Here is a 26,141-nt window from a genome sequence, read left to right on the forward strand (position 1 = left end):
AACTCCGTTAATGGCCCGTTTTCAAGGGGGCACAGGGGAACTTGGCTGGGGAGAAGGAATTCAAGGGATGGGGGGAATCTGGCAAGAAATGGTGACTATCCAGCTATGAAGTAGCGTGTAACTGGACGTGGTGTCCTTGGCTCTGTGGGTAGGTCATACTCCACCAGGAAGGCCACATGGACGACGGGTTAACACTGCAGAGATGCCAGCGTGAGGAGTCGCAGGCTGCTCGAATCATCCGGAACACAACAGCCTTATTCAGCCAGTTTGTAAGGTACGGAAGCTCCTTCCTTTCTTCTGTTAGTTTCTACTCTGGGGCCATCCAATCCTACCTCCCCATCCCCTTTTGATACTACAAGTTTTCAGGAAATTATTAAACATCAGCAAAGAGTTTTACCACAGAGAGCTTGGGACTAAATAGTCTTTCTCAGAAGATGACCTCCTAGCTTTACCCTTGGCCCCACACATGCTTCTGCCCCCACTGGTGACTCGGGCTGGCGTCAGGAATACCCAGGGTCTCCTCCCGAAAATTAAGTGATGAGTGCCTGGAGCACTGCAGGTCCCTTTTGGATTCATATGTGAAGAGGGAAAAATGGATCCACACCCTTTGTGCTGTTTTGCCCTGTTTAGAAAAGCTTTCTCCATCATTCAGAATCGTTGCTATGGTTTTGATCCAAGTGGATTTGCATTGAAAGCCTTGGGTTACCCACCTGTGGCTGGGACTTAAATGGGAACAGTAACTGAGGTGCCTACGTGGGTCATAATCCCCTCAATGCCTAAACAGTGCTGCCAGAGCAGAACGCTGTGGACTGTGTTCACCAATTACCGGGAGAAATGGATTCTGTTGTAAACAGTGCAGTGTTCCAAGTCATCCTTCTTTTGTAGGAAAAGAGCTCTAATGCCGAGGGGCCTTAAATTGCATGCGTGAATTTGCATGAAATGAGAACAATTTTGTTTACCTTGACTTTTCCAGTTGGAGTACCGCGATCCAAGTAATGTGTGTTAGTTAGGATATAGGCTAAGCTGCAGTTACAGTTCAAGATACATTTATTTCTCGTCTAAGTAAGAATATAGGGTAGCCCAGGTTGGGCGACTGAGGCTCAGGGTCCTTTTATCTTGCTGGTTTCTTAAAGTGTACTGGACTAGCACAGTAGCATCACCTGAGAACGTGTTAAAAATACACATTCTCAGGTGTCACCGAATTAGACACCTGGAAGGTGATACCCCAGGAAATCGTGTTTTGATAGGCCCTCCAGCTGATATTGAAGCATGCTGAAGTTGACAAACCATTGCCCTGGAGGAGGGGTTTTGTTTTGGTTTTTTTTTTTTTTTTTTTAAGATTTTATTTATTTATTTTGACAGAGAGAGAGCATAAGTAGACAGAGCAGCCGGCAGAAGGAGAGGGAGAAGGGAGAAGCAGGCTCTCTGCTGAACGGAGAGCCCGACATGGGACTCGATCCCAGGACTCTGGGATCATGACCCGAGCCAAAGGCAGTGGCTTAACTGACTGAGCCACCCAGGCGCCCCTGGAGGAGGGGTCTTACCCTTGGCCACACGTGAGATTCGTCTGGAGAGTTTTGGTTTTTTTTTATAAGATTTTATTTATTTGACAGAGATCACAGGTAGGCAGAGAGAGAGAGAGGAAGGGAAGCAGGCTCCCTGCTGAGCAGAGAGCCCGATGTGGGGCTCGATCCCTGGACTCTGGGATCATGACCTGAGCCGAAGACAGAGGCTATAATCTGCTGAGCCACCCAGGTGCCCCATGGAGAGTTTTTAATACCCTGATGCCTGGGTGGCATCTCATACTGATTGCATTAGAATTTCTGTGATGGGCCAGCTGGGTGGCTCAGTTGGTTAAGCATCCAACTCTTGATTTTGGCTCAGGTCATGACCTCAGAGTCCTGAGATTTGAGCTCAGCCTGGAGTCTGCTTGAGATTCTTTCCCTCTGCCCCTCCCCCTGGCTTGCTTGCTCTCTCTCTCTCTCTGAAATAAGTAAATGAATCTTTAAAAAAATACAAATAGTAAAAAACAGATCTCTAGAATTTCTGTGATGGGATTCAAACACCAGCTTTTGATTCAAGCTCCCCAGTTGTATGTTCTAGAATTGAAGATTCTAATATTCAACACCACTGAGACCAACTATCCTGGTATATTTTCCTCATGTACATGATCAAAAATAATGTGCTAGCATCATTTCTCAGATCTGTACTGCGAGAAAAAAAGGGAGTGGGGTGGGGTGAGGAAATTGGGAGTGGTGGAGGATAAGTGATTTCTTTTGTTTAAAAATATGACCTAGAAGTAGATCGCTTTTCTTGTACTCAACTAATTAAAATCAGTCAGATGACCACACCTAACTGCAGGGAGATTGAGAAATATAATGTCTGGTTGGTAGGCTGTGTTCCCAGTACCACTCAGGCATCCCATTACCAAAATAGAGAAGGGAAAGTAGACAATGAGGTATTCCTACCACAGAATGGAACTGGGGCCTATGCATCAGCCATTGCACTATCACTGGTTTCCTGTGATCCCCAAACAGTGCTTCCTCCTTTCTGTGCCTCATCATGTCCAGACCTGCTCCCCTTCTTCAGAGGAAGGATATTAGAATGAATAGCTTGGTACAGGAATTAAAAGATGGCTGTGTGCAAAAATGAGCTTTTCATGTAGTCTTGACTATATCTGGAACCATCATCCTAGAGGTTGAATGGCTTTATTTTTTTATTTGGTTCTCAGTTCTCTGAAACACTGCCCTTGTGCCTGTCTTAAAAGTCGGAGGCCCCTGCCTCATACCTATATAAAAATTAATTCAAAATGGATCAAAGACCTAATTACAAGACCCAAAACTATAAAAACTTGGGAAGAAAACATAGGCTTGAATTTTTATGACCTTGAATTAGGCAATGGTTTATTCAATATGACACCAGAAACAGAAGCAACAAAAGAATATATATAAACTGGACTTGATCAAATTAAAAAGTTTTTTGCTGCAAAGGGCACCATCAAGAAAGTGAAAAAACAACCTAGGTGATGGGAAAGAATATTTCAAATCATGTATCTGACAAGAGACTTGTATCTAGAATAAAGAACTCTTACAGCTCAACCTTAAAAAGACAAATGGACCAAGTTACAAAATGGGCAAAGATCTGAATAGACATTTCTCCAAAGAAAATACTCAAATGGCCAATAAGCATATGAAAAGATGGTCAATGCCATTGGCCATGAAGAAAAATGCAAATCAAAACCATAGTGAGAGAACTTTACTCCCACAGGGATGACTATAATTAAAGAGACTTAATAAGAAGTGTGAGACAGGATGTGGAGAAGTTGGAACCTTCATATTCTGTTGGTGGGAATGTAAAATGTTGGCAGCCATGTTGGAATACCATCTGGAAATTCCTCAAAAAGTTAAACATATGACCGAACTGTTCTACTCCTAGGTTATATACCTAAGAGATATGAAATATGTCTACTCAAAAACTGGTACACAGATGTTCCAAACAGCATTATTCATAATAACCAAAAAGTGATAACAACCCAAATGACCAATGATGGATGGATAAACAAAATGTGCCATTTTCACACAATAGAATATTACTTATCCATAAAAAGGAATGAAGTACTGATACAGGCTGTTCATGGTAGGATTCTACTTATATGAAATATCCAGAATAGGCATTTCCATAGAGACAGAAAATAGATCAGTGGTTGGCCCAGAGGGGTCAGGGCCGGTGACTGCTAATGGGTATGGGATTTGGACGGAAGCTGATGAAAAAGTTCTAAAATTGATTGAGGCAATGGTTGCCAAACTATAAATATACTAAAAACCATTAAACCACTGAATTGTACCCTTTAAATAGATGATTGTGTAATATGTGAATTATATTTTAATAAAGCTATTACTTTAAAAAGTCAGTGGGAGTTACATACCTGACAGTGGGAAAATTATTTTTAAACAGCTTTATTGGGTTATAATTTACATATCATAAAATCTATCCTTTTAAGTGTGCAACTCAGTGAATTTTAATAACTTTACTGAGCTATGCAACTATCTCCATAATTCACTTTTCAAGCATTTCTATCACCTCAAAAAGGTCCCTTATGCCCATTGTAGTATATATAATTTCCCGCCCCCAGCATTAGACAACCAATCATCTAGCTTTGGTCTCTCTCGATTTAATAACTTTATAAGTTGATTTATACATTATATTGTCTTTTGATCCTGGCCTTTTCCCTTAGTATTACATTTCTTGAGGTTCATCCCTATTGTACTGCAATAGGGTTCTGTTGCTTTTTATTGCTGAAGAATGTTCCTTTGTATGTATATCTCATATACACATACATATATAAGTGTGTGTATATATATATACATATATATATACACACATACATATATTATTGTGTATATGAGTGTGTATATGTGTGTGTGTGTATACCCACGTGCGTATATAGAGAGATCTAGAGAGAGAGAGAGACAGACAGGTATGGGTGTACCTCACATTCTGTTTGTCAGTTGAAAATCAGTGGGTTTTTTTTGTTTTTGTTTATTATCAGTATGGGTTTCATGGATATTTGTGTAAAAGTCTTTGGATATGTATTTTCATTTCTCTTGGGTAAATACCAGGAAGTGGAATTGCAAAGTCATATGTAATTTGTTTAACATTTATATGTATTTTTTTAAAAAAGGATTTTATTTGAGAGAGAGTGAGTGAGAGAAAAAGCATAAATTGGGGGAGGGGTAGAGGCAAAGGGAGAAGCAGACTCTCTGCTGAGTGGGGAGCCCAATGTAGGGCTCAGTCTCCTAGGACCCCAGGATCATGACCTGAGCCAAATGCAGACACTTAACCAACTGAGCCACCCAGGTGCCCCAACATGTTTATATTTTTATGATAAAATATACAGAGCATAGCATTTACCATTTCAACCAGTTTTAAGTATACCATTTGTGATATTAACCAAATACAGATTTTTGTACAATCATCACCACTGTCCATCCCCAGAACTTCTACAGCATTGCAAACAGAAATTTATACCCATTAAACAATAACTCTGCCTTCTTACCCCCTCTCCACCAGGCCCTGGTAAACAGTATTCAACCTTTCTATGAATTTCACTAATTTAACTAGAATCATACAAAATTCGTCTTTTTGTGCCTTGCTTATTTCACTTAACAAAATCCACTGGATATTTGGGTATATCTAATTTTTTAGGAAACTGGAAGCCCTCTTTCCAAAGCAGATACGCCATTTTATGTTCCACTCAGATATACAAAGTTCCAATTTCTCCACACCCATATTGTCTGTTTTTGATTGTAGACATTCTAGTGGCTTATGAAGTGGTATACTGTTATGATTTTAATTTGCATTTCCAAAATGACTAATGATTTTGAATGTCTTTTCATGTACTTATTGGCTATTCATATATCTTCTTTAGGAAAATGTAATCAAGGCTTTGCCTGTTTTTTTTGGTTGGGTGGTTTGTCTTCACACTGACATTTGACAATTCTTTGTATCTTCTGGTTGCAAGTTTTCTATTGCTTCGTGATTTGAAGATATTTTCTCGTAGTCTGTGGCTTTTTTTCTCCTTTTCTTAATGATGTCTTTGAAGCACAAACATTTTAATATTGGTGAAGTCCAATTTAGCATAACTTTTGTTTCTGGATTGTGCTTTTGAGTGTCCTAAGAGCTCTTGCCCAACCCAGAGTCACCAGGACTTTCTCCTGCGTTTCTTCTGAAAGTTTTGTAATTTAAGCTCTTACATTAGCTCTGTGATCCATGTTGAATCTGTTTTTGGGGATGGCCTGAGGTAAGAATTGAAATTCTTTTTTTTTTTTTCTTATAAAGTGAATCATTTTGATACCTCATTGTCCCAGCCTGATTCTTGGAAAGGCTCTTTCCTCCATCACATTGCCTTGGCACCTTTTGTCAAAAGCCAAGTGACCATAAATTTAAGGGTATGTTTCTAGACCCTCAATTCTATTCCACTGGCTTATATATCTCTCAAAACAACACTGTCCTGATGAACATAGCTTTGTAGTAAGTATTGAAATCCGATAGAATCCTCTAGTTTTGTACTTTTTTTTCAAAATTATTTTGGCTTTTCTGGGTCCTTTGAATTCCCATATAAATTTTAGGGTGAATTTGTCAATTTTTGCTTGCCAGGATATTGATAGGAAATGCATTGAAACTTTAAATCAATTTGGTGGGAGAACTTTTATCTTAATTGTACTGAATCTTCTAATTCATGAATATAGAATATCTCTCCCTTTATCTTTTCTTCTTGAAATCCTTTCAGCAAGATATTATAGTTTTCAGTGTTTAAGTCGTAGGTGTCTTCTATAAAATTTATCCCTAAGTATTTTTTGATGCTACTACAGATGGAATTGTTCTCTTAATTTCTTTTCAAATTGTTCACTGCATACATAATACGGGAGGAACAGAAATTGAGTTTTTTTAAATATCAATCATGCATCCTGTGACTTATTTGGAAAGTTTATTCTAGTGGATTTTTTTTTTTTTTGGTGTGCATTCTTTATCTACAAACAGGATCATGTCATCTGTTAATAAAGTTCTGGTTTTTTCCTTTACAATATGGATGCCCTTTCTTTCCTGCTCCTCGCCTCCCTTGATTGCAGTGGCTAGAAATCCATTACAATGTGAAATAAAAGTGGAAAAAACAGATATCCTTTTCTTGTCCTATCTTAGCAGGAAAACAGTCTTTGTTTATTGAATATGATGTTAATTGTAGGGCTTTTGTAGGTGACTTTTATGGGGTTGAGGAAGTTCTCTTGAGTTCCTGTGTTTAAGAGGTTTCTTTTATCTTGAATGTGTTAGATTTTGGCAAATTCTTTTTCTTTGTCTATTTGGATGATCATATGGTTTTTCCTTTTATAAACTAGTTACATTAGAAGATGTTAACTGAGAATAGGGTGTTTAATCTCTATTAGGCTGAATTGTCTGTTTCTCCCTCAGTTTTCTCAACTTTCGCTTTCATGTATTTTGGTGTCTGTTGTTGGGTGGTTATATGTTCATAACGGATATATCTCCCTCATAAATTGACTTTTTTATAATTAGAAAACATTTCCCTTTTTTTCTCTATGAACACTTTTTATCTTAAAGTCTAATTTGTAGAGCCACTCCAGAGGTCTCACATACAGATCGTGGTTACTGTTGGCAAGGAATAAGTTCTTCACGCCTTTTACTTGCAACCTGTCTGTGTCTTTGAATCTATAAAGTGTGTCTTGTACAGAGGATACATTGAATCTTGTTTTCTAAATGTACTCTGACAGTCTTCTCCTTTTATTATTGTGTGTAATCCATTTATAGATAATGTAATTATTTAAACTGTTGAATTTATGTCTGCCATGTTGCTATCTGATTTTTATATATCTCATGTTCTTTTTGTTTCTCTCTTCCTCCTTTATTGCCTTCTTTTGTGTTAGATATTTTCTAGTCTACCATTTTAATTCCTTTGCTGAGGAAAGGATTTTTGGGGTTTTTTGTTTGTTTGTTTGTTTTTTACTACTGTCTTGAGTTATATTCTTAGTGGTTGTTCTAGGCAACTTGGTTGGTGTTTAATTTGTGACACTCTACCTCGAATTAAAACTAACTTAACATGTAAAACCAAGCAACTTTGCTCCAGCATTCCATTCTCGCCTTCCTCCTTGAAATAATAATAATTTTACATCCTCCTTTGGTATAAGCCCAGCAGTACAGTTTTACAATTATTTTCTTATCCATTCATTTTTAATTTTTTTATTATATTTTTAAAGATTTCATTTCTTTGACAGAGAAAGACACAGCAAGAGAGGCAATACAAGCAGGGAGAGTGGGAGAGGGAGAAGCAGGCTTCCTGCCTAGCAGGGAGCCCGATGCAGGGCTCGATCCCAGGATACTGGGATCATGACCTTAGCTGAAGGCAGACACTTAACAACTGAGCCACCCAGGTGCCCCATCTGTTTGTTTTTTAAAAATATAAGAACAAAAAAGAAATGAACATATTTATACCATATTTTATATTTACCTACATAATTACTTTTACTATGCTCTTTATTCCTACGTATGGATTCTAGTTACTATCTGGTGTCATTTTCTTTCAATCTGAAGCACTTCCCTCAGTATTTCTTACAAGCTCAGCCTGGTTGCCTAGTATTTCTTACAGGTATTTGGTGATGGGCCTGCTTGGGGGTTAGATGACACATTCAGAGTTCACACAGTTTTAGGTCTGTCCTGGATTTCGCTTTCTGCTTGCCCACAACCTCAGACTCAGCCAGAGATAAGTAGATGGCTACATCCCTCTCCAGTTCTTTCCGAGTAAGTGTGTGACCTTCCTCAGGGTCTGCCCCACCTTGTTAGAACTTCTTTGATCTAAATCTAGAGGAGGGCCTAAGGACAGCCTCAGGCTGAAACACCATAGGTTCCTACATCTCTTAGCAAGGCTCATTCTTTTCTTTTTTTTAATTTTTAAAGATTTTATTCATTTATTTGAGAAAGAGAGGGCACAAGCAGGGGGAGCAGCAGGCAGAGAGAGAAGGAGAAGCAGGTTCCCCACTGAGCTGGAAGCCTAATGTGAGGCTCTATACCAGGACCCAGGGGGCATGACTGGAGCTGACGGCAGACACTTAACCAACTGAGCCACCCAGGTGCTTCACCACACCTCATTATTTAAAACAAAACAAAACAAAACAAAAACTCAATTTGTTGTATGCCTTTGGTCAATTTCCAGAGTCCTTAAAAAAAATTGTTTTGGATGATTTTATCATCATTTTTGTGAGGGAGAGGATTTCCTGAGTTCCTCAGTCAGATGATCTGGATGTTCCCCTGTCAATTGGGGAAATTCGTGGTTCTCTGAGCCACGGGATGTTTTAGAAGAAAAGAGGACTGCTGAAAAATAAACCTGTGCAGCAGGGATGGGGGCTGCAAAAGCCATAGTACTTGAATTTTGCAAGAGCTGGGAAGTGAAAGACTAAAAAAAAATGGTAAGGAGATTCTCCCCTCCTGTCTTTTTTGAGAAACTGACAGAACAATCTGTGTATAATGGAAACCAGAAGGAGGGGGTGGCCTTTTGAGAAAGCAAATTAAAGTTGAATGAATAGGGAAGGAAGAAGAAAGAACAATGAGGAAGAAAGGTTAAAGTTTGCTTGTGCTGTCTCATCATCATCCTCTGGGCAGTTGCTGGGAGCTGTCCAGTAGGACACATGAACGATGTGAAAGGTGAGGGAGTCTCAGAAATCCTGCTGACGAGTAGATACTATCCTGCTGTCCTGAGTTTAACCTTAGGATGGAAACATTACATAAATAATTGTGTTATGGTAATAGTATGGTAAATACTCAGAATCCCCTGAGATCTTACTTGAATTAAACAAAAAAAGTCCTTGCAAAGATCTGGGAACATAGTGGGGCAGTGGCTGAATCAGAGAGCAGAAAAAAAAAAAAAAAAGCTGGGATGATCAAGGTACCATTGTAGTTCGTTCTGAATTGAGACACCATCTTGTCCCTATCCCGGGTGCATCTGGGTCTCCCCCAAGGTTCTGGAGTAGAAGGTGATCACCATGAAGCCATTCAGAGGTCGTGTCTGTTTCCCCACTGTCCCTAGTGCCAGGCCTGTGGGTGGGATGTGTTCTGTTTTGAGGGAAGGAGAGATCTGCCTTTAGTCCAGTGGAATACTATCATATTGATGGGTTTCGAAGGGACAAGATGAAGCAATCTAGCAATGAGAACCCACAGAACAAAATTAGACCCAGAAGGACCCTGGCAATAATAAAGGTTGTACCTTTCCTATTTTCTAGGTGGAAAACCAAGCATAGGAGGCTTAGAGACACTCCAAATATCATAGGTTCATGGCAATGACTATAAATTGGGTTTTCTGGTCCCCTGTATAGTTCTCTCTTCAAACTACAAAAATGCTAAAAACGTCTTTTATCTTTTCATCATATATATATATATATATATATATATATATATATATATATATAAACACACACACATACACACACACACACACACACCCCCAAAGCAACACTATTTACTTAACTTATGTCATTGTTTCTAGTAAACTCAAAATTTTTAAAAAAGGGGGGCAGGGGTTGGGAGAATCTGCATCTGGGCCAAACATACTGGAGATACTGTATTCATTTTTCCTTGAATCTAGAATTAGGAAGTCATTCCTGACTGGGTTTTGTGTTCCCAAACCTTCACTTCATGTCCTCACAGCATTCTCTTTCCCACTCTCTATATCCTGTAGTATCTTGGATAGTCATAAGTGAGCATTTCCGTAGCTCTTCCCGTGGGCCAGCGCCCACTCTGGTGAGAAGGACCTCTGTGTCTGTAGTCCACTGGGGTTCTGTCCTCATCTCATCCACTTGGCCTTTTTGTATACAAAATTGGAATTGTCACTTCATAATCTGAGTGTTCTTTGGGCTTGTTAAGCCTTTGCTTTAGGCCTGGTAAGTCTTTTCTTAGCATGTGTCCAGACTAATAGGTAACCAAATACGCTGTCAATGCTGAGGAGAACTCCTTAGAAATTGACCCAAGGAAAAGTTCTGAGGTAATTTATACATTCAGCCAGTTCCCTGTCCCCTAGGGCAATGAGGCAGTTTCACAGGGGATGGGTCCATTTTCCCCTTCCTTCTTATAGCCTTTGCTCTCCAGAAGGCTCAGCAATGTACCCATCAAGGGGATGGGAAATGGCTTCTTTTTCCCGTCTGTGGAGATTTGTGGTCTCTCTGTATTGACAGGATTTAATCACAAGACTTTTTGAAAAACTCTGACCAAGTTGGGCAGAAACAGACATTCAGGATAGGAGGGCCACAACAGAGGGGGCAAGAGAGGTGGTGGGGGAGGAAACACTGAGGAGGGGACATGAAGACAGAGAGGAAGAATGCGGAGAGATGGGGTCGATTGCTGAGAAAGAGTGGGGAGGCCACACACAGGAAGTCCGGAGGAGACCTCCGCAAAGGGGGAAGAGGAGCTAGTGTGTACATGCACACACACAAAACCTTGATGAAAAAAAACCCATGCAGAGACATGAAAACCATGAAGAGAGAAGGAGAAAGGGAGAGAGAAGGCAAAAGCACACATGGAGTTGATAGAAACCCTTCCAACCTAATGTTTAACCTGTTCCAAGAGGAATCTGGGATCGTTTGAAAGAACTGTGAGTTAGTAAGTTATTTTTAGAAGTGTTCTTATGCAGAAAATGAGAAAGCATGGCAGAAGGCACGGGTCATCTCCCTTTGTTGACGTAAGGTCTTTAAAATCGAGTCAGATGTTTTCTTCTGTGGCTCTTTGGTTGGCAGACATGAATGTGTGGTAATCACTCGGCGACTGCTGCGGGAAGCAGGGCCTGGTGCCCATCGTGGGTTGGGTAAGAACCAGGACCCAGCGGACGCTCGTCAGGGTCCCCACCCAAGGCCCAGACCTGAGCCGCACTCATCTTGTGTTTTTAGTGGGAACAACCGCGCAGCGGCCCCTGTCACCCTGCCGATCCAGGAGGTCCTGCAGACCTTGCAGGACTTGATTGCCTACTTTCAGCCCCCGGAGGAGGAGATGCAGCACGAGGACAAACAGAACAAACTCCGCTCGCTCAAGAACAGACAGAATCTCTTCAAGGAGGAGGTAAGTCGAAAAAATTAAAAGTTGAGATTCTCTTTGTGAGAGAACAAATACAGAGATTCCCAGAGCTAGCGTATCCTTATGATGGCAGTTCAGCTTTGTTTCCGTGCATGCGGGTAGTGATGGAAGAACAAGAGAGAGAGGGACTCCGGAAAGGAAAGGATGCATTGGCAGCCGACCTTCCCTGTCCGCCACCCGTGGTTACGCTCCCAGTACACATTGTAACCATGGATCTTGGCACTGAAGTTGGAAGACTCCAAGTCTTCAAAACTTCAGTGCCGCAGCGCGCGTGTATATCCCAGTCTGTGCTCATTCTCAGCTATTAAAGCATGGCATTGGCTGTGATTCCCAAACTTTAGAAGCTGTCAGAATTACCTAGGAAACCTGTTTGAAAAAATACAAATGCCCAGGTTCTACCATGTCTGCAATGACTGGGGACCTGAACTTGAAAGATAACAAGTAAAGCCAGGTCTTACCAAGAACCCAAGTGTCTGGATCACTAGAGAGGAGACCTGGATGCAAGGAAAAACTAACTTGGGACCCAGGAGGCCCTGGATCAAGTTCTGGCTCCATCTAGGCTTCATCCCTGGCGAGGTATGACCTTGGAAAAGTCACAGGCCTTCTTTGAACTTGGACATGATGATTTGGCAGTAACAGGCCATGGTCCCCCTCCTGCAGCACCCCTGTTCCTGGGGACAGGCCTTGTTCCTTGGGTGTTTCCAAAGTTAGGGGCCTATAGACCCGTCCCTGCTCAGTCTCCTGATCCAAGCCGACTGGCTCTGGGGACATGATGCCCGAAAGGCTACTGAGACTCTATCTCTTTAAACACAACGAGGCACAGATGTTCTCACTGGGCAGCATCATATTGTCATTTAGAAGAGAAGCAGTTGGGCGCCTGGGTGGCTCAGTGGGTTAAGCCGTTGCCTTCGGCTCAGGTCATGATCTCAGGGTCTTGGGATCGAGTCCTGCATCGGGCTCTCTGCTCAGCAGGGAGCCTGCTTCCCCCCCCCCCCCCCCGCCCTTCCTCTCTCTCTGCCTGCCTCTCTGCCTACTTGTGATCTCTGTCAAATAAATAAATAAAAATCTTAAAAAAAACGAGAAGCAGTTAAAATCCACTTTTGGTTTTATTGTCTCTAAATCCTACCCTTTTGACAGAGGAGAGGGAGGAAGCAAGCATGGTTGTCTTATGTATCTGAATGGAATTTCTTGAGATTTAATAGGAAAATAGGAACTGTATCGAGAGCTGTTGCTGGGGGAGTCAGGGTCATTTCACGCCAGGCCCAAAGCAAGCTTTTAGGACCCTCATTCATGCTCCCACTTTCGATATGTCCTTAGATGGAGTTAAACACACGGGGGCAAACCTGTCATGAGGAAACTGCTAATTCCCACCTCTCTCCAAGCTCCAGCCATATGGATGCTATTTCATGTCTCTGAGGCATAAGAATGTGTATTTTGTTTTTAGGAAGAAAACAAAATCCAAACTGGCATGTGATGGTCTGTGTGCACCTTAGCGTCCTCAGCTATAAAATGTGAATGACCTGGGAGGGAAAAGAACAGAATCCTGCTTTCTTAATGGGGAGCTTTCATCTTTTCCCCACCTGTCCTTCACAGGGAATGTTGGCCCTTGTGTTAAACTGCATTGACCGCTTAAATATCTACAACAGTGTCGCACACTTTGCGGGGATCGCAAGGGAGGAGAGTGGCATGGCTTGGAAGGAAATCCTGAACCTCCTCTACAAACTGCTTGGTAAGCACACACAGCCTCTCCCTGGGAAGATTTCCAAGGGGGCATCTCTACATGGCTGATGGTCATCTAACCCCATTCTTGGAAGATTTTTCTTCTTTTTAAGATTTTGTTTATTTATTTGAGAGAGAGCACGATCAGGGTGAGGGGCAGAGGGAGAAGCAGACTCCCCGCTGAGCAAGGGGTCCCACGCAGGGCTCGATCCCAGGACCCAGGGATCACAACCTGAGCCAAAGACAGACGCTTAACCAGCTGAGCCACGCAGGCGCCATTTGGAAGCCTTTCCTAACCATTTGATTCTGTTAGCCAGCCATTCATTCTGTTAGCCAGCAGCTTATTGTATTTTCCACACTTAGAGCAAGAAGTCAGCAGCAAGTGAAAACAGGTGGGGATCAGTCTTGCCAAAACCACCCATAACACCCTGGACAGTCACTTCGCCTCTCTGGACCTCAGTCCCTCCTCTTTAAAATGAGGGAACAAGACTCGAACGTGTTTGCAGTGCCCTCCACGTGTAGACTTGGACACCTGCACATTAAGGATGGTTCCTCTTTTCAGCTCTCCGACCTCTCATTGGCCACTTGTCGGGCAGTCCTGATTCCTGCTGCTTTGGCCAGTTCATTATCTCCTTTTGTTCAGGGAATAAAGGTAGAGAGTGAAGAAGTTCCAGCACCCAGCCTTTCTTCTGACAGCATGGAGTGGGGGTGATGTCCCAGGCCCTGCGGTAACCAGCACCCCCACACGGGCCCAAACCCCCAAACTGGGGGAGGGTGGTGGTGGAAGACAGTATGGGCCTGTGTGAGAAGGTGGCCACTGGTAGTTGCCCAGATGAGACGATGAGGCAGCATTTGGGGCTTTTGCTCTGAAGTGTATCTCCCATTAGAGGAAGTTCACAGAAAGGTGAGTGGGCCAGAGGGGAGCTGAAGACATCCGGTTGGGCACATTCTCAATGTCAAGGGTCAGGCGGATTGGACTACCGCTGTAGTAAAATCCCTTCCAACTATAATACTTTGTAATGGTATGGCTCTAACTCAGCAGTAATTTTTACAACAGGAGTAGTTAATAGGTACTGAGCTTTTTGTGCCAAACAGTGGAATATCTCTTTTTGATCTGGAGAACAACACTTTGAGGTGTAGGTACTGTTACCGTTTAGTCGTGAATCAGAAGAAACTGATGCTCAGAAATGTCATAACTTCCCTAAGGCCATACATGTCGTAAATTCTAGAACTGTGGTGTGAGGCCAGCTGACCACCCAGCACCCTGTGCTTAACCCCTTTGTTGCAGCTGACCTGGAAATCCGACTGAATTCTGCCGTCCTCTAACTGTGGAGATACAAAGCAGAGGTCCGGAGGAAGACCTTTCCTTATCCAAATATCTTTCAAGCATCTATAAAACCTATCTTTGAAAACCAAAAGCATAAAGAAGAAGTGTGTGGGCCCAGTTTACGTGGATCTGTGACAGAGGCCAGGTCTATGGAGGGCTGTTAGCTGGGTCTAGCTTGGTGAAAATCTACTGACAGCAAATTCTCTCCCTCCCTTAGCAATATCATCTACCAGTGGTTCTCAAACATGAGCAGGTGTCAGAATCAACCGGAGAGTTGGTTAAGACACCGATGCTGGGTCCCCTCCCCAGAGTTTCAGATTCAGTAAATCTGGGATAAGGCCAGAGAATTTGCATTTCCAACAATTTCTCAGGTGACACATTCCAGTCCTGGGACCACACTTTGGGAATCATTGTTACATGCTGATATGACTTAGATATTTTAGAGTTTCATGTTTCCTTATTATTTGCCTATTAGTTTAACCAAATTTCCCAGCTGTTTTCACTGGGATGCCTCCCTTAGCATGGAAAATTGCAAATCTCTAGCTAGGATTAAGAAAACACTGCAAAGAATGGAGTTCTTAAACCAGTAACCAAGCAGATATTTTTCTTGCTTGTTGCTATCTAAAGTAATTTTATGAATTTGTGTGTTCATTGTCTCTTTCACCTTCTTCATAAAGGCAGGGGATTTGTTGTTGTGTTCCTACTGCTCTGTTCCCAGCAAGTAGACAGGTGTTCAGTGCATAAATTCTCTGGAATATTTGAGTGAATGGTAGATTTTTACTCTTCCAAATATAGGAACAATTGTATCCAAGGGCTTGGAAGGGGAGGATTGTTACACTCAGTTCCTTTTAGTTGCTAAGCAGTTAAGTATTTGACAGCTTCCCAAATTCTTATGCTCATCCTCGTGTCCTTTAACCTACATGCTCAAACATTTCCTTCTTTGCAGCTGCTCTCATTCGTGGAAACAGAAACAACTGTGCTCAATTCTCTAATAACCTCGATTGGCTAATCAGCAAATTGGACAGACTAGAATCTTCCTCAGGTAAGAATTGTCAGGAAACAACTGCAGAAGGTGGGGTTTTCCCCCCTTTGCGTTTAAAAAAAAAAAAAAAGGTAAAAAAGTTGAATCCTTGAATAAATAATTCTTTCTTCCACTGAATTAACAACAATCTGCAAATAATTACTCCCAACAAAAATAAAGTCCTAAATCTTCCTGGCATCACTCTGGCTTTATTTAACAACAGTAAGCTACACTTCAGTGATTTCCTTTTCTGTTTCATTTTTTACTTTGTGTGTTCATCTCCACCCCCTGGATCTTTTGATCGCCACCACCCCTCCCCATCTCCCACTCAGTTTCCTGGTCTCTTCCCTTACTGCCTGCACTCTTGTTCTCTGGGTTTCTAAATCCTCTCTGGACACGCTTCTCCAGACTGTTTGGTCAGAAGCAGACTGAACAATGACCATGGGAGAGGAGGAAATGATTGTCCTCCTTCCCCCCTGCTGCCAACCTCCATCACCCTTGACGCCCTATCTACAACCCTTCTTGATGACTCACAGAGAATCTGAGCCAGAGAGAGTTTATCATGGTTAAGTGGCTACGGTGAGGCTCAGCAGTTGTCTTCCTCAGAGATGAGTGGACATGATAGATGTGGGCCCCTCTCTGGGATACTGAGAAGTTTGATGCTTTTTTCATTGTCTAGAGATGGCTGGAGCTTGAACAGACAGACCAAAGGAAAGCTCTCTTAAGGACTATCCATCCACCTACACCTATGTCTTCCCAAGCCTCTGTCTTCTTCAGTGCCTCCTCCATGGGCCAGATTACATTTCATAGTAATTTATAAAAGCCTCAAGAAACACAGACCAAGGGGAATTTTCTCATTAAAACCAATAAGGACATAGGCCAACCTCTTCCCTTATATTTCCATCATGGTGCTTTGCCCTTGTGTGTGCCAGGCTCTGGGGGCACCAGCTAGCTTTTCTTCAGTTTTCGCTTAATACCAAAAACGACACAGCATTCCAAGAAAAGGGGCAAAACAAAGAGTCTTTGTTTGGTGCATTTATAGTTTGCTTGATACAGGAGTGCATCACGAAATGAAAATAATTTCTGGGGTGGTTCTCAGAAAAATTCTCATTCAAGGAAAACTCCAGATACTTTCTAAATTACTTGAAGGATCTTGAGAATTTGTTGTCAACTGGGCATTTGCTTTTTTAGATATATTTAAACTTAGGTGTTGCTTGGCTTGACCAAATTAAGAATTCCATTTTTACAGCCGCTTCTCTATAATTTTTTCCTTTTTTTAATTGAAGTATGGCTGACATAGTGTCATATCAGTTTCAGGTGTAGGACGTAGTCAGCAATTCCACGCTGTACTCCGGGCTCCTCAGGATGCACTCTTCACCCCATGCCACCCATCCCCCACCCACCTTCCCTCTGGTAACCACCAGTTCTTCATAGTCGAGTCTCTTTTTTCTTTGTTTTAGTTCTTAAATTCCATGTAGGAGTGAAGTCATCTGGTATTTGTTTTTCTCTGACTTACTTCACTTGTTGCTTCTCTGTATTTTGACATAGAAGGATGCATATCTTTGTCCAGGAAGAAGGGAAGTACCGTCAGTGCTAAACAAAACTCCCCTCTAAATTACAGACAAGGTAGGCTGCCGAGGCTCCTGACGTCTGCCAGACACGGCCACAGTCATTCTTCTGACTGGAGATACTTAATACGGTCAAAGAATGGATAATATCCTGTCCCCTCAGGATGGTCTTTTCTCATAATTTAGGTTTCTAGATGATGGTCATTTCATGTCCAGGTGATTTTTTGTGACATTCATGCAGGTATCTTGGAAGTTTTGCACTGCATCTTGATTGAAAGCCCAGAAGCCTTAAATCTGATAGCCGAGGGCCACATCAAGTCCATCATCTCCCTGTTGGATAAGCATGGGCGGAATCACAAGGTAGGTATCAGAAAGAACCCAAGCAATGATGGACTTGACCTGACTTTTCCCTCCCCAATGCTTCATAAGCAGTGTGTATTACTGAGAGCATGTGGACGAATCTCTTTCTTGGCTTTGATTTGGGGGTGTGGGTTGGGGAGAAGAGTTGACCTTGGGAAACTGAGGCTCTGAAAGAGCCTTCCTTACCTAGGAGCACACTCCAAGCCAGACAGTCACACTGGGTCTTGCATGTTCTCTCTGTGTTTCCGCTTTACAAGCCCGGGTCACGGTCTTCAGCCCTGAGCACACAGCCAACTGAGCTAGGAGGGTCTGGGCAAGGCCAGCTGCAGGACTGGCTCCCACCCTCAGCCCAGGAACTCAGTACTGGAACAGCTAATACCAAGCTGTATAAAGAAGATACACAAAAATCAGATAAGACTAGTATAGGATGACTTGGCAACTGGCTTGTTTGTAAATGAAATCAGATTTACCCTCAGTCAAACCGTGTGATGTAAATGAATCTACATGAGCAGGCAAGAGAACTGAGCTGCCAGCCCTTCCCTTTGATACGAAACAGCTGTGTGCTTTGGGGCCTCAGTGATACCCTCTGCGCAATGGAGAGAATGCCACTTCATTTACTAAGGTGGAAAGCTCTATCGATTTTTTGAGAAGCCTTAAAATTCTGCCTCTCTAATTTTATGGAATTATATGTCTTAGACAGAACAATCTGCACAGAAGGTCTATTAAAATGTGTTTTTTCTTGGGCTTTCAATATCTGCCCTGTAGCTGGGTAGGAGGGGGGGTACTGCTCTGACGAATGAGTGAGCTGGAGGGTCCTCAGGCTGAGGGGGAGTATTTCAAGAGCTGGTGACATAAGGGGCAGCAGCTGTGCACCTACACAGTGGAGAAAACAGCTTGGTCGCTGGGCCTCCTCATATGGGGGCTCTGCTCGTTTGAGACACATCTCAGGGGTGTCTGGGAGAGCGAGCCTCCGCAGCTTCGCCAAGGTGTGTCTCCCTTAGGAAGCAAGAAAGCCATGGTCCTTAGTATCGGTGAAATTGCTTGGCAAAGAAGAGAAAGAAAAAGGTGGCGTCTGTAATTGCTTTCCTGAATGTGGTAAATCAAAGGCAGGCATGAGGCTCCAGCATCAGACCCGCATCTGTTCTCTCCTGTCTGCAAAGCATAATAAGAGTAATTGATAAGCATCCAAGTAACACGCGGTCCGAGCCATGAGGTACATGCAGATGGGAGAAAAGCTGCTCTCTCGTTTCATTGCTCCTGGGTCTTCTTTGTGATCATACCACATAACGTGCTTAATGAATAACCAGCTTTGTTATGGCTTCTGTGAGCCAGAAGCCACGAAGCGTGTAATGGACGGCACTTGGTGGCACATGGATGACAATTCGGCCCATTCCAAAGTGGAGAAATGGGAGGCCAAGTTGAGCCAAAGGACTTTGCTACAAATCAATAACTGATATGTGATCCCAGCAGACTAGCAGAACAGCCTTTCATCTCCTAGAGCCAAGGTGCTGTTTGAGAAATTCCGGTGGTGTTGGGAAACTTCAGGCAGTATGTTCTAGGTACATAAAAGCCTCCTCAGGGATAGATCTCTTTTTTGTCTTTTGGTGGATTTTTGGATGAAGGTTGGCTTGCCATGAATTCAGACCTTCCCTTAGAAATGATTGGAGTGGATAAAATTTGTTTTCCAAGAGAAATCTGTCTCAGATCATCACCAGGGCTCCTTGTATAGCTTTGTAAACAACAGCAAGGCCAGACTTCCGCTGGGATATTTTCTCTTTGTTAGGAAAATACCAACTTGTAGTGTTTTGCTCTCCAGGCCACTCCTTTTTCTCAAGTCCTGGATTTTCACATGTGTCTGATCTCTTCACTTAGTTTTCTATGAAGACAGAGACTGAGAATATAGAGCATTTTCAAACCACCAGGCACCTCCCAGCTCTTCCAATAACGGCAACAGTAATGATGACGATGATGATAGCGATCGTTGATTTTGCATTTGACAAATGCCAGGTACTGTCCTCCATGTTCACAGGTGTTTTCTTTTGTCCTCAGGATGACCCCAGGAAGTAGCGTTCTTATTTCCACTTGACAGCGGCCGAAGCAGGGATGGCATGTGGGCCCCGAGATGTGAAGCCACCTGCCATGGGGCCACCCAGCTAATTCATGACAGACTAGGACCAGACTTTGGGTCTCCCACTCACAGTTTCACATTCTTCCCAGTGTTTCTCAAACTGCATTCTCTGAGCTTGTTCTTTGGGGTCCACATGTTCTGCAGGAATATTTTTAATCTTGTGTTCTTATTTTTACAGCTCTCTAAATACAAAACCATGCAGGGGAGAATTTGTAAGTAGAAGGCATTTTTATACAAGCTAGCATTTCTGAAACTGGAATTTGAATGTCCCTATGGGTCCATCCACGGTCTTCAGGGTCGTGATATCTTTCTTTTTTTTATTAAAAAAAAAAAAAAGGGTTGGACATCTCATGGGTTTGATGAGCCCCTTTTTGTGCCACTCCAACTCCAATTGCAAGTTGAGAACAGAGAGCGTTTACGGTAGTGGCGTTAGTATGCTTCCTCGCCTCTGAGATTTTTCACTTGTTAGCTCTTCTCCCTGCCATGGAAGACGTTGCCACTCATCTAAATCATGATCAAGCAAAGATCAGGAAGTTTGAAGAAAAGAACCCAATCTTTGGAGTGAAAAGGACAGGGAAGGGTGCGCTGGGAACATGCCTTTCTCTCAGGGTCCTCTGTCCCTCGACCTCTGCGTGACTTGGCTCTTGCAGATTGCTCCCTATCTCCTCACTTCTTAGTTTTCCAGGACCCATCACAGTTCTGTCTGTCCTTCAATATTTTATTCAAATGCCACTGCCTCCATGAAGCTTTTTCTGGTTCCAGTTGAACATGGTCTCCCCATTTCAAATCTTATGTAGCTAGCACTCCATTACTTGGTGGCTCCACTCTGCCCTTCCTACACATAGATGTCTCTCACAGACTCGAAGCTCCTTCAAGGCAGCGACCAACTTTGCATTCCTCCCAGTGCCAGGCTCTTATGTTATACATGGCGGGCACTTGATCCATGTTTGTTAAAGGTGTAATACATGAATAAAAGGAATGAATGAGTAAAGCCAGAGTCCATTCCCATCTTACTTACTCTGTTAGTAGCACTGATTTTATTTTTTGGTAAAAAGAACAATTATCAAACCCTGTAAGTCACCTTCTGATTTTCCCATGGACTAAGCATTTGATAATAAAAATACAATATGACCTTTTTATTTGCCCCCACACCTACCTTACTCCAGATCTCCTCAACATTGGTGCAGGTAAAATTTTTTTAAAATATTTTATTTATTTGACAGAAAGATGGAGAGCACAAGTAGGCAGAGAGGGAGAGGGAGAAGCAGGCTCTCTGCTGAGCAGGGAGCCCAATGCAGGGCTCCATCCCAGGACCCCGGGATCATGACCTGAGCTGAAGGCAGCTGCCTAACTGACTGAGCCACCCAGGCACCCCAGATAAAAGTTTTTTTTTTTTCTTCCCGTGTAAGGATTTGGAGCCACTTGTGAAAAAAAAATATGGTAAAATAGGATCATCGTGGTTTCTGAGAAAGTATAGAACAGAATTGAAGGTTTGGCCAGGGTTGGGGGGAAGATAGAACACAGGTAAGCAAACCATCAACTCCCACAAAGTTGCTGAATCATCTCTGAGCTCCCAGGCAGCCAAGGCAATAAGGAAGTATTTCCAACCACCCGGTTCACATCCACAACAAGAAAAAAAATACGTTCCTCAGAGGCTTCAAAATCCTCGTTTTCCAATCTAGGACTTGATTTAAAAAAAAAAAAAAATCACAGAATAAGTACAATTAGCATCTTTATAGCATTTACACAGAATAAATACATTTTAGCATGGAGCTGTTTATAGACAAAAGCTGAAGGGCAGAATGCAACAGCCAAATGAGGCTTCCATGGATATACAGTAGGTATTTTTTTTCTTTTTCTTTTTTTTTAATTTAATTTTTTTTCAGTGATCCAAAATTCATTGTTTATGCACCACACCCAGTAGGTATTTATTTTTATTTGTTTTTATTTTTTTTATTTTTATCTTTTTTTTTTAAGATTTTTTATTTATTTGACACAGAGAGAGAAAGATCACAACTAGGCAGGCAGAGAGGAAGGGAAGCAGGTTCCCTGCTGAGCAGAGAGCCGGATCCCAGGACCCTGGGATCATGACCTGAGCCAAAGGCAGAGGATTAACCAACTGAGCCACTCAGGCACCCCCCAGTAGGTAATTATTTTTAAAGGAGAATTCCCACAGAAGCCTGTGTTTGGGTAGAGACTAGTGGAGCTAAAAAACAAACGGGGAGGATGTTGAATGAACTGAGGTGTCAGTAACAAAAAAGAATGACAAGCAGAAGCTGATGGCCTCCACAGAATGAGCCAGGGAAATTCTCATGTTGGGCCAGGGTATAGAGAGAAGCCTAACTCCTAAGATGAACAACCCCAAATTCTCATAAGGAAGATTTCTTTTTCCACATCGCAGCCCTAGGCCACTCAGTGGGAGGACACCAGTCCTTTTATCCCTTAGAACAGGACTTCTCAGAAGGCACTGTGCTTACCCATCATGTTAAAATGAAGGTTCTCAGCTGGTAAGTCTGGCAGGGGTAGGGGGTGCTCCTAAACCCCTGCATTTCTGGCAAACTCCTAGGTAATGCTAGTGCTGCTGGATCATAGTTGGAGTAAGACTTTGTTATCTTTCCTAATCTCTACGTCCAGCTGGAAAAGGAGTGTGAGCGCAAGGGGGACTGTGTAGACGTTTTAGGTGATGTCCACTCATTTTCCAGTGCCCACAACTCAATCACATGACGCCACGTCCCTGCAAGGGTGGCTGGGAATTGTAGCCCCTGTGGGCTCAGGACTAGAAGGAAATGGAGTGTGGTGACTGCTGAGCAGTACCTACCACAGCTGGCCACATGTCCCAGAGGTCACTAAGATGCTCCCTCTCCATCAGAAGTATATATGATCCCTAGGTTCAATGCTTGTGCATCCCTCTGTGGTGGGCTCGTCTTGTCTACACTCCCTTCACCTTTAAAAAAAACCCATTTAAGCTTTTTAAGAAAAGGAAATTTGGCCCCATTCCCCTATTTTACCCTGAGAAATGCCTTCTAAAATAGAGCCTAGGAGTGTCTGGGTGGCTCGGTCAGTTAAGTGTCTGCCTTCTGCTCAGGTCATGATCCCAGGGCCCTGGGATTGAGCCCCACATGGGGCTCCCTGCTCAGCAGGGAGTCTGCTTCTCCCTCTCCCTCTGCAGTTCCCCCTGCTTGTGTTCTCTCTCTCTCTTTCTCTCTCAAGTAAATAAAACCTTTTAAAAAATTAAATTTAAAAATAAAGTTAAAACAGGGGCACCTGGGTGACTCAGTGGGTAAAAGCCTCTGCCTTCAGCTCGGGTCATGATCTCAGGGTCTTGGGATCGAGCCCCGCATCAGGCTCTCTGCTTAGCGGGGAGCCTGCTTCCCCCTCTCTGCCTGCCTCTCTGCCTACTTGTGATCTCTCTGTCAAATAAATAAAATTTAAAAAATAAATTAAAAAAAAATAAAGTTAAAGCCTAAACCATGTCAGCCCCATTGCTTTATGGCATCATTTATTTAGAGGTGAGACACTATGTTCATCTAGTGCTTCTCACAGAGCCTTTTTCCTCCTGGCTTTTCCTATTGTGTGTGGATTAAGCTCGGCTCTCCGTCTGGCTCTGACAGCAAAGCTCCTGCAGCCTTCATTCTGAGGCAGGACGGATGACAATGTGTGGTAGGCTGGATAGTAAGTATTTAATTTCCTGACCATCTATGGCTCTTTTCTTAGAATGAGAAATTATCCTCTGGATTTCTAGTTCTACAGTCGATATGTTTCACAGGGCACCAGTGGTGAGGGTTCTCCCATTAGGCCGCCGTTGGGATTCTTTTCTACTTGTCCCATAAATGTGCTTTGTATTTCTCTGGAACGGAATTGACATTCAGGGAGTCAGGTAGAAAATTGGTTTGTGAGAATTATGGATACTAATGCCAACAACCTGGAGCCATCCAACCCCACTAAGCACTGAGTCTTAGCGGCCACTTTGAAAGACTGAGATGCGACTGGCGTTCGTGCTGGTTATTTATGGACTGCTGTTTGCACATTCCTCCTGGTAGGAGAGAGAGGGAGGAGCCGGGCCTGGCCTGGCACAGTTTGCTCTGTCAATACAGGAACACAAAATCGGAACTCCAGAGGATACAGCCCAAGGAAACAGTGGGTAGGAAGCAGGGGGGCTCTTTCCACTTCTAGCATAGCTGGAAAACAAAGAGGAGCAGTGGCTTGGTGACTGGTCTGATAGCTTCCAGGGCCATTTGGGCTCTTGAAAGTTCTGTTCTCCCTCTAGGGGTAGAAGGTTTTTGAATACCAGTTTGTGGGAATAGATGGGTATCTTAATGAATTTTGACGTTATCAGAGCCAGAGACCCAAGAACTGGAATCTGCCCTCTTATCTGCTCTACTGACCTACCGGAGGTTCCCAAGCCTACTACATGATCTTGGCCGAATGGGAGTCTAGTGCTATTAAATAACAAAAGTTCAACCAAAGAAATTTAAAGATTGAATTGGCTTTATTAACTGATTCATGAATTGTGCAGCATTCCTTCTAGCAGTAGAGGGGAGCTCCAAAGGACTACAGAGAAGGAAAGGTTTTTCTTTAAGGTAGAGGGCGGAGGTGGGGTGGGGAGGAAATTATTAGCAAAGAATCCATTGTTTTCCGCAGTGTCGCCCTCCTAAGGGGAACAGATGGGGTGTATCAGGAAACTTCCTAGAGCTGACCAGGAAATTTCCATGTTGACTGGTTAAAGGTTCATTCCTAGGGGCTTGAAACTGCTGTTAGGTTAGGTAGTGAGTCTTGGCTTACTGACATGGGACCCTAACCTAAGCGATGCCATTTTGGGTCTGTGGTTTTCTTTTCAACGGTGCTTTTCATAAAAGAGCTGTATGAGAGCCTGCTGATGCTAGCACCGAGAGCTACCAAGGCCAGGTGGGAGCACAAACTTAGGCTTACAGCCAGTGAACGCCCTTCTAGTGCTTGCCCCTGCTCATGCACGACTCCAAAAGAATGTCAGGCCTGGACTTTGCACTCTCGATGCCTCATCTCAGCCTAGTCCTGCCGTGGCTGGGATAGTAACCTAGACAGTCTGTCTTCAGAGCTCAGACTCCCGCCTGTTTGAGCAGAATAGTGATCACAGGGAACACACCTAGTTTGGGGGGTGTGGGGTGGCTAAGATGAGGGCAGAGAGGTTAGAAGAAAGCCAGCTTCATTTCCTAAGAGGCAGCAGGTTCCAACATGGCTCACTGATGCCTGGTGAGGGAGGTGGGGTGCCCTTGACTTGGAATAGGTCCTCCGGCTTGTCACTGATGGGGTTTTGGAATAGAGGTGAGGTACGGTGGGGTAGAGTTGGGAGCCGATGACCAAGAAAGAATTCTTGAGAGAATGGTGGTTTATTAAAGCACAGGAGACAGGATCTGTGGGCAGAAAGCACTGTTGCACTTCGATTGTGAGGTTGTGCACTGATTATATCCTGTGGGGTTGGGGGAGGTAAGGAAAAAGGGAGGTTTCCAAAAGAACTTTCACATACTAAAGACTCATGGGATACCAGAAGCCTTACCATTGTCAAATTAAGGTTGTTGACCTCTCTAGAAAGGCATTAACATTTAGATAGTGGGGAACTTCCTGGAGAAATATTCTACTCTCTGCCCACTTCAAGTATATGCGAATGGGCTGCAGGGTATAAAGACATTTAATTGTATTTGCATTCCCTTTTGGATGCTATTGCTAAGGCTTTTGTAAGTAAACTGAGGGAGACTCAGGATCTTGATCCCTACAGGTTAACTAATTGTTCTTCCTTTAGGACAGCGGGGAGTACCTGAGGAGTATCACATATATCCCGTGGCTGGGGAGGTCATGCAGGGTGTCAGCTTCTGCTTTGCCCTCTGCTTTGCCTCATCATCACCAGTCCCCTATTTCAGGAGGCCTGCTTCCTTCCTGCGTCTTGGCAGTCAAGTTCTGCCCACAGTGCCCTCCTGGTGGTTCTGAGGTTTGGGGGGATGTATCCCGTTGCAGGTTCTGGACGTGCTGTGTTCCCTCTGTCTCTGCAATGGGGTTGCTGTCAGAGCCAACCAGAATCTGATTTGTGACAACTTGCTGCCCCGGAGGAACTTGCTCCTGCAGACACGGCTAATTAATGATGTGACCAGGTAAGCCCCCCCCCATCGTCCCAACGTGTCCATCTTGTTTCCAGACAGGAAAGGAAGAGGCCTAGCGCTGCCTACCCATCATATTCCTGGTGAAGTCAGCATGGGAGAGGAGATAGGGACAGATGTGTACTGTTTTAGGGCCTCGTACTCCAACCCCTTTCAAAGAGTTTCAAACTTCAGTGGAGTGTATGTTCCACCTGAAGCTGAGGAATTTGACCGGAAGTGGTCTGCCATGTTGCATGTTCTACTTTAATATAGATCTTGTACATTCTTC

At 43.3% G+C, this 26,141-nt stretch overlaps 1 protein-coding gene across 1 annotated transcript in view; it reads left to right on the plus strand.

Moving 5' to 3' along the window:
- RYR3 (ryanodine receptor 3) overlaps positions 1-26,141 on the plus strand; it is a 499,651-nt gene that overhangs the window by 247,270 nt on the left and 226,240 nt on the right. Inside the window, exons 12-17 of the mRNA XM_032856920.1 lie at positions 153-274; positions 11,439-11,607; positions 13,216-13,351; positions 15,615-15,710; positions 17,499-17,617; positions 25,734-25,867. Coding sequence (XP_032712811.1) covers positions 153-274; positions 11,439-11,607; positions 13,216-13,351; positions 15,615-15,710; positions 17,499-17,617; positions 25,734-25,867 — 776 coding nt within the window. The remainder of the gene's footprint in view (positions 1-152; positions 275-11,438; positions 11,608-13,215; positions 13,352-15,614; positions 15,711-17,498; positions 17,618-25,733; positions 25,868-26,141) is intronic.

The sequence above is a fragment of the Lontra canadensis genome, unplaced genomic scaffold, assembly GCF_010015895.1.
Source record: "Lontra canadensis isolate GAN:19392208 unplaced genomic scaffold, GSC_riverotter_1.0 scaffold12, whole genome shotgun sequence".
In the NCBI taxonomy this organism is placed as follows: domain Eukaryota; kingdom Metazoa; phylum Chordata; class Mammalia; order Carnivora; family Mustelidae; genus Lontra; species Lontra canadensis.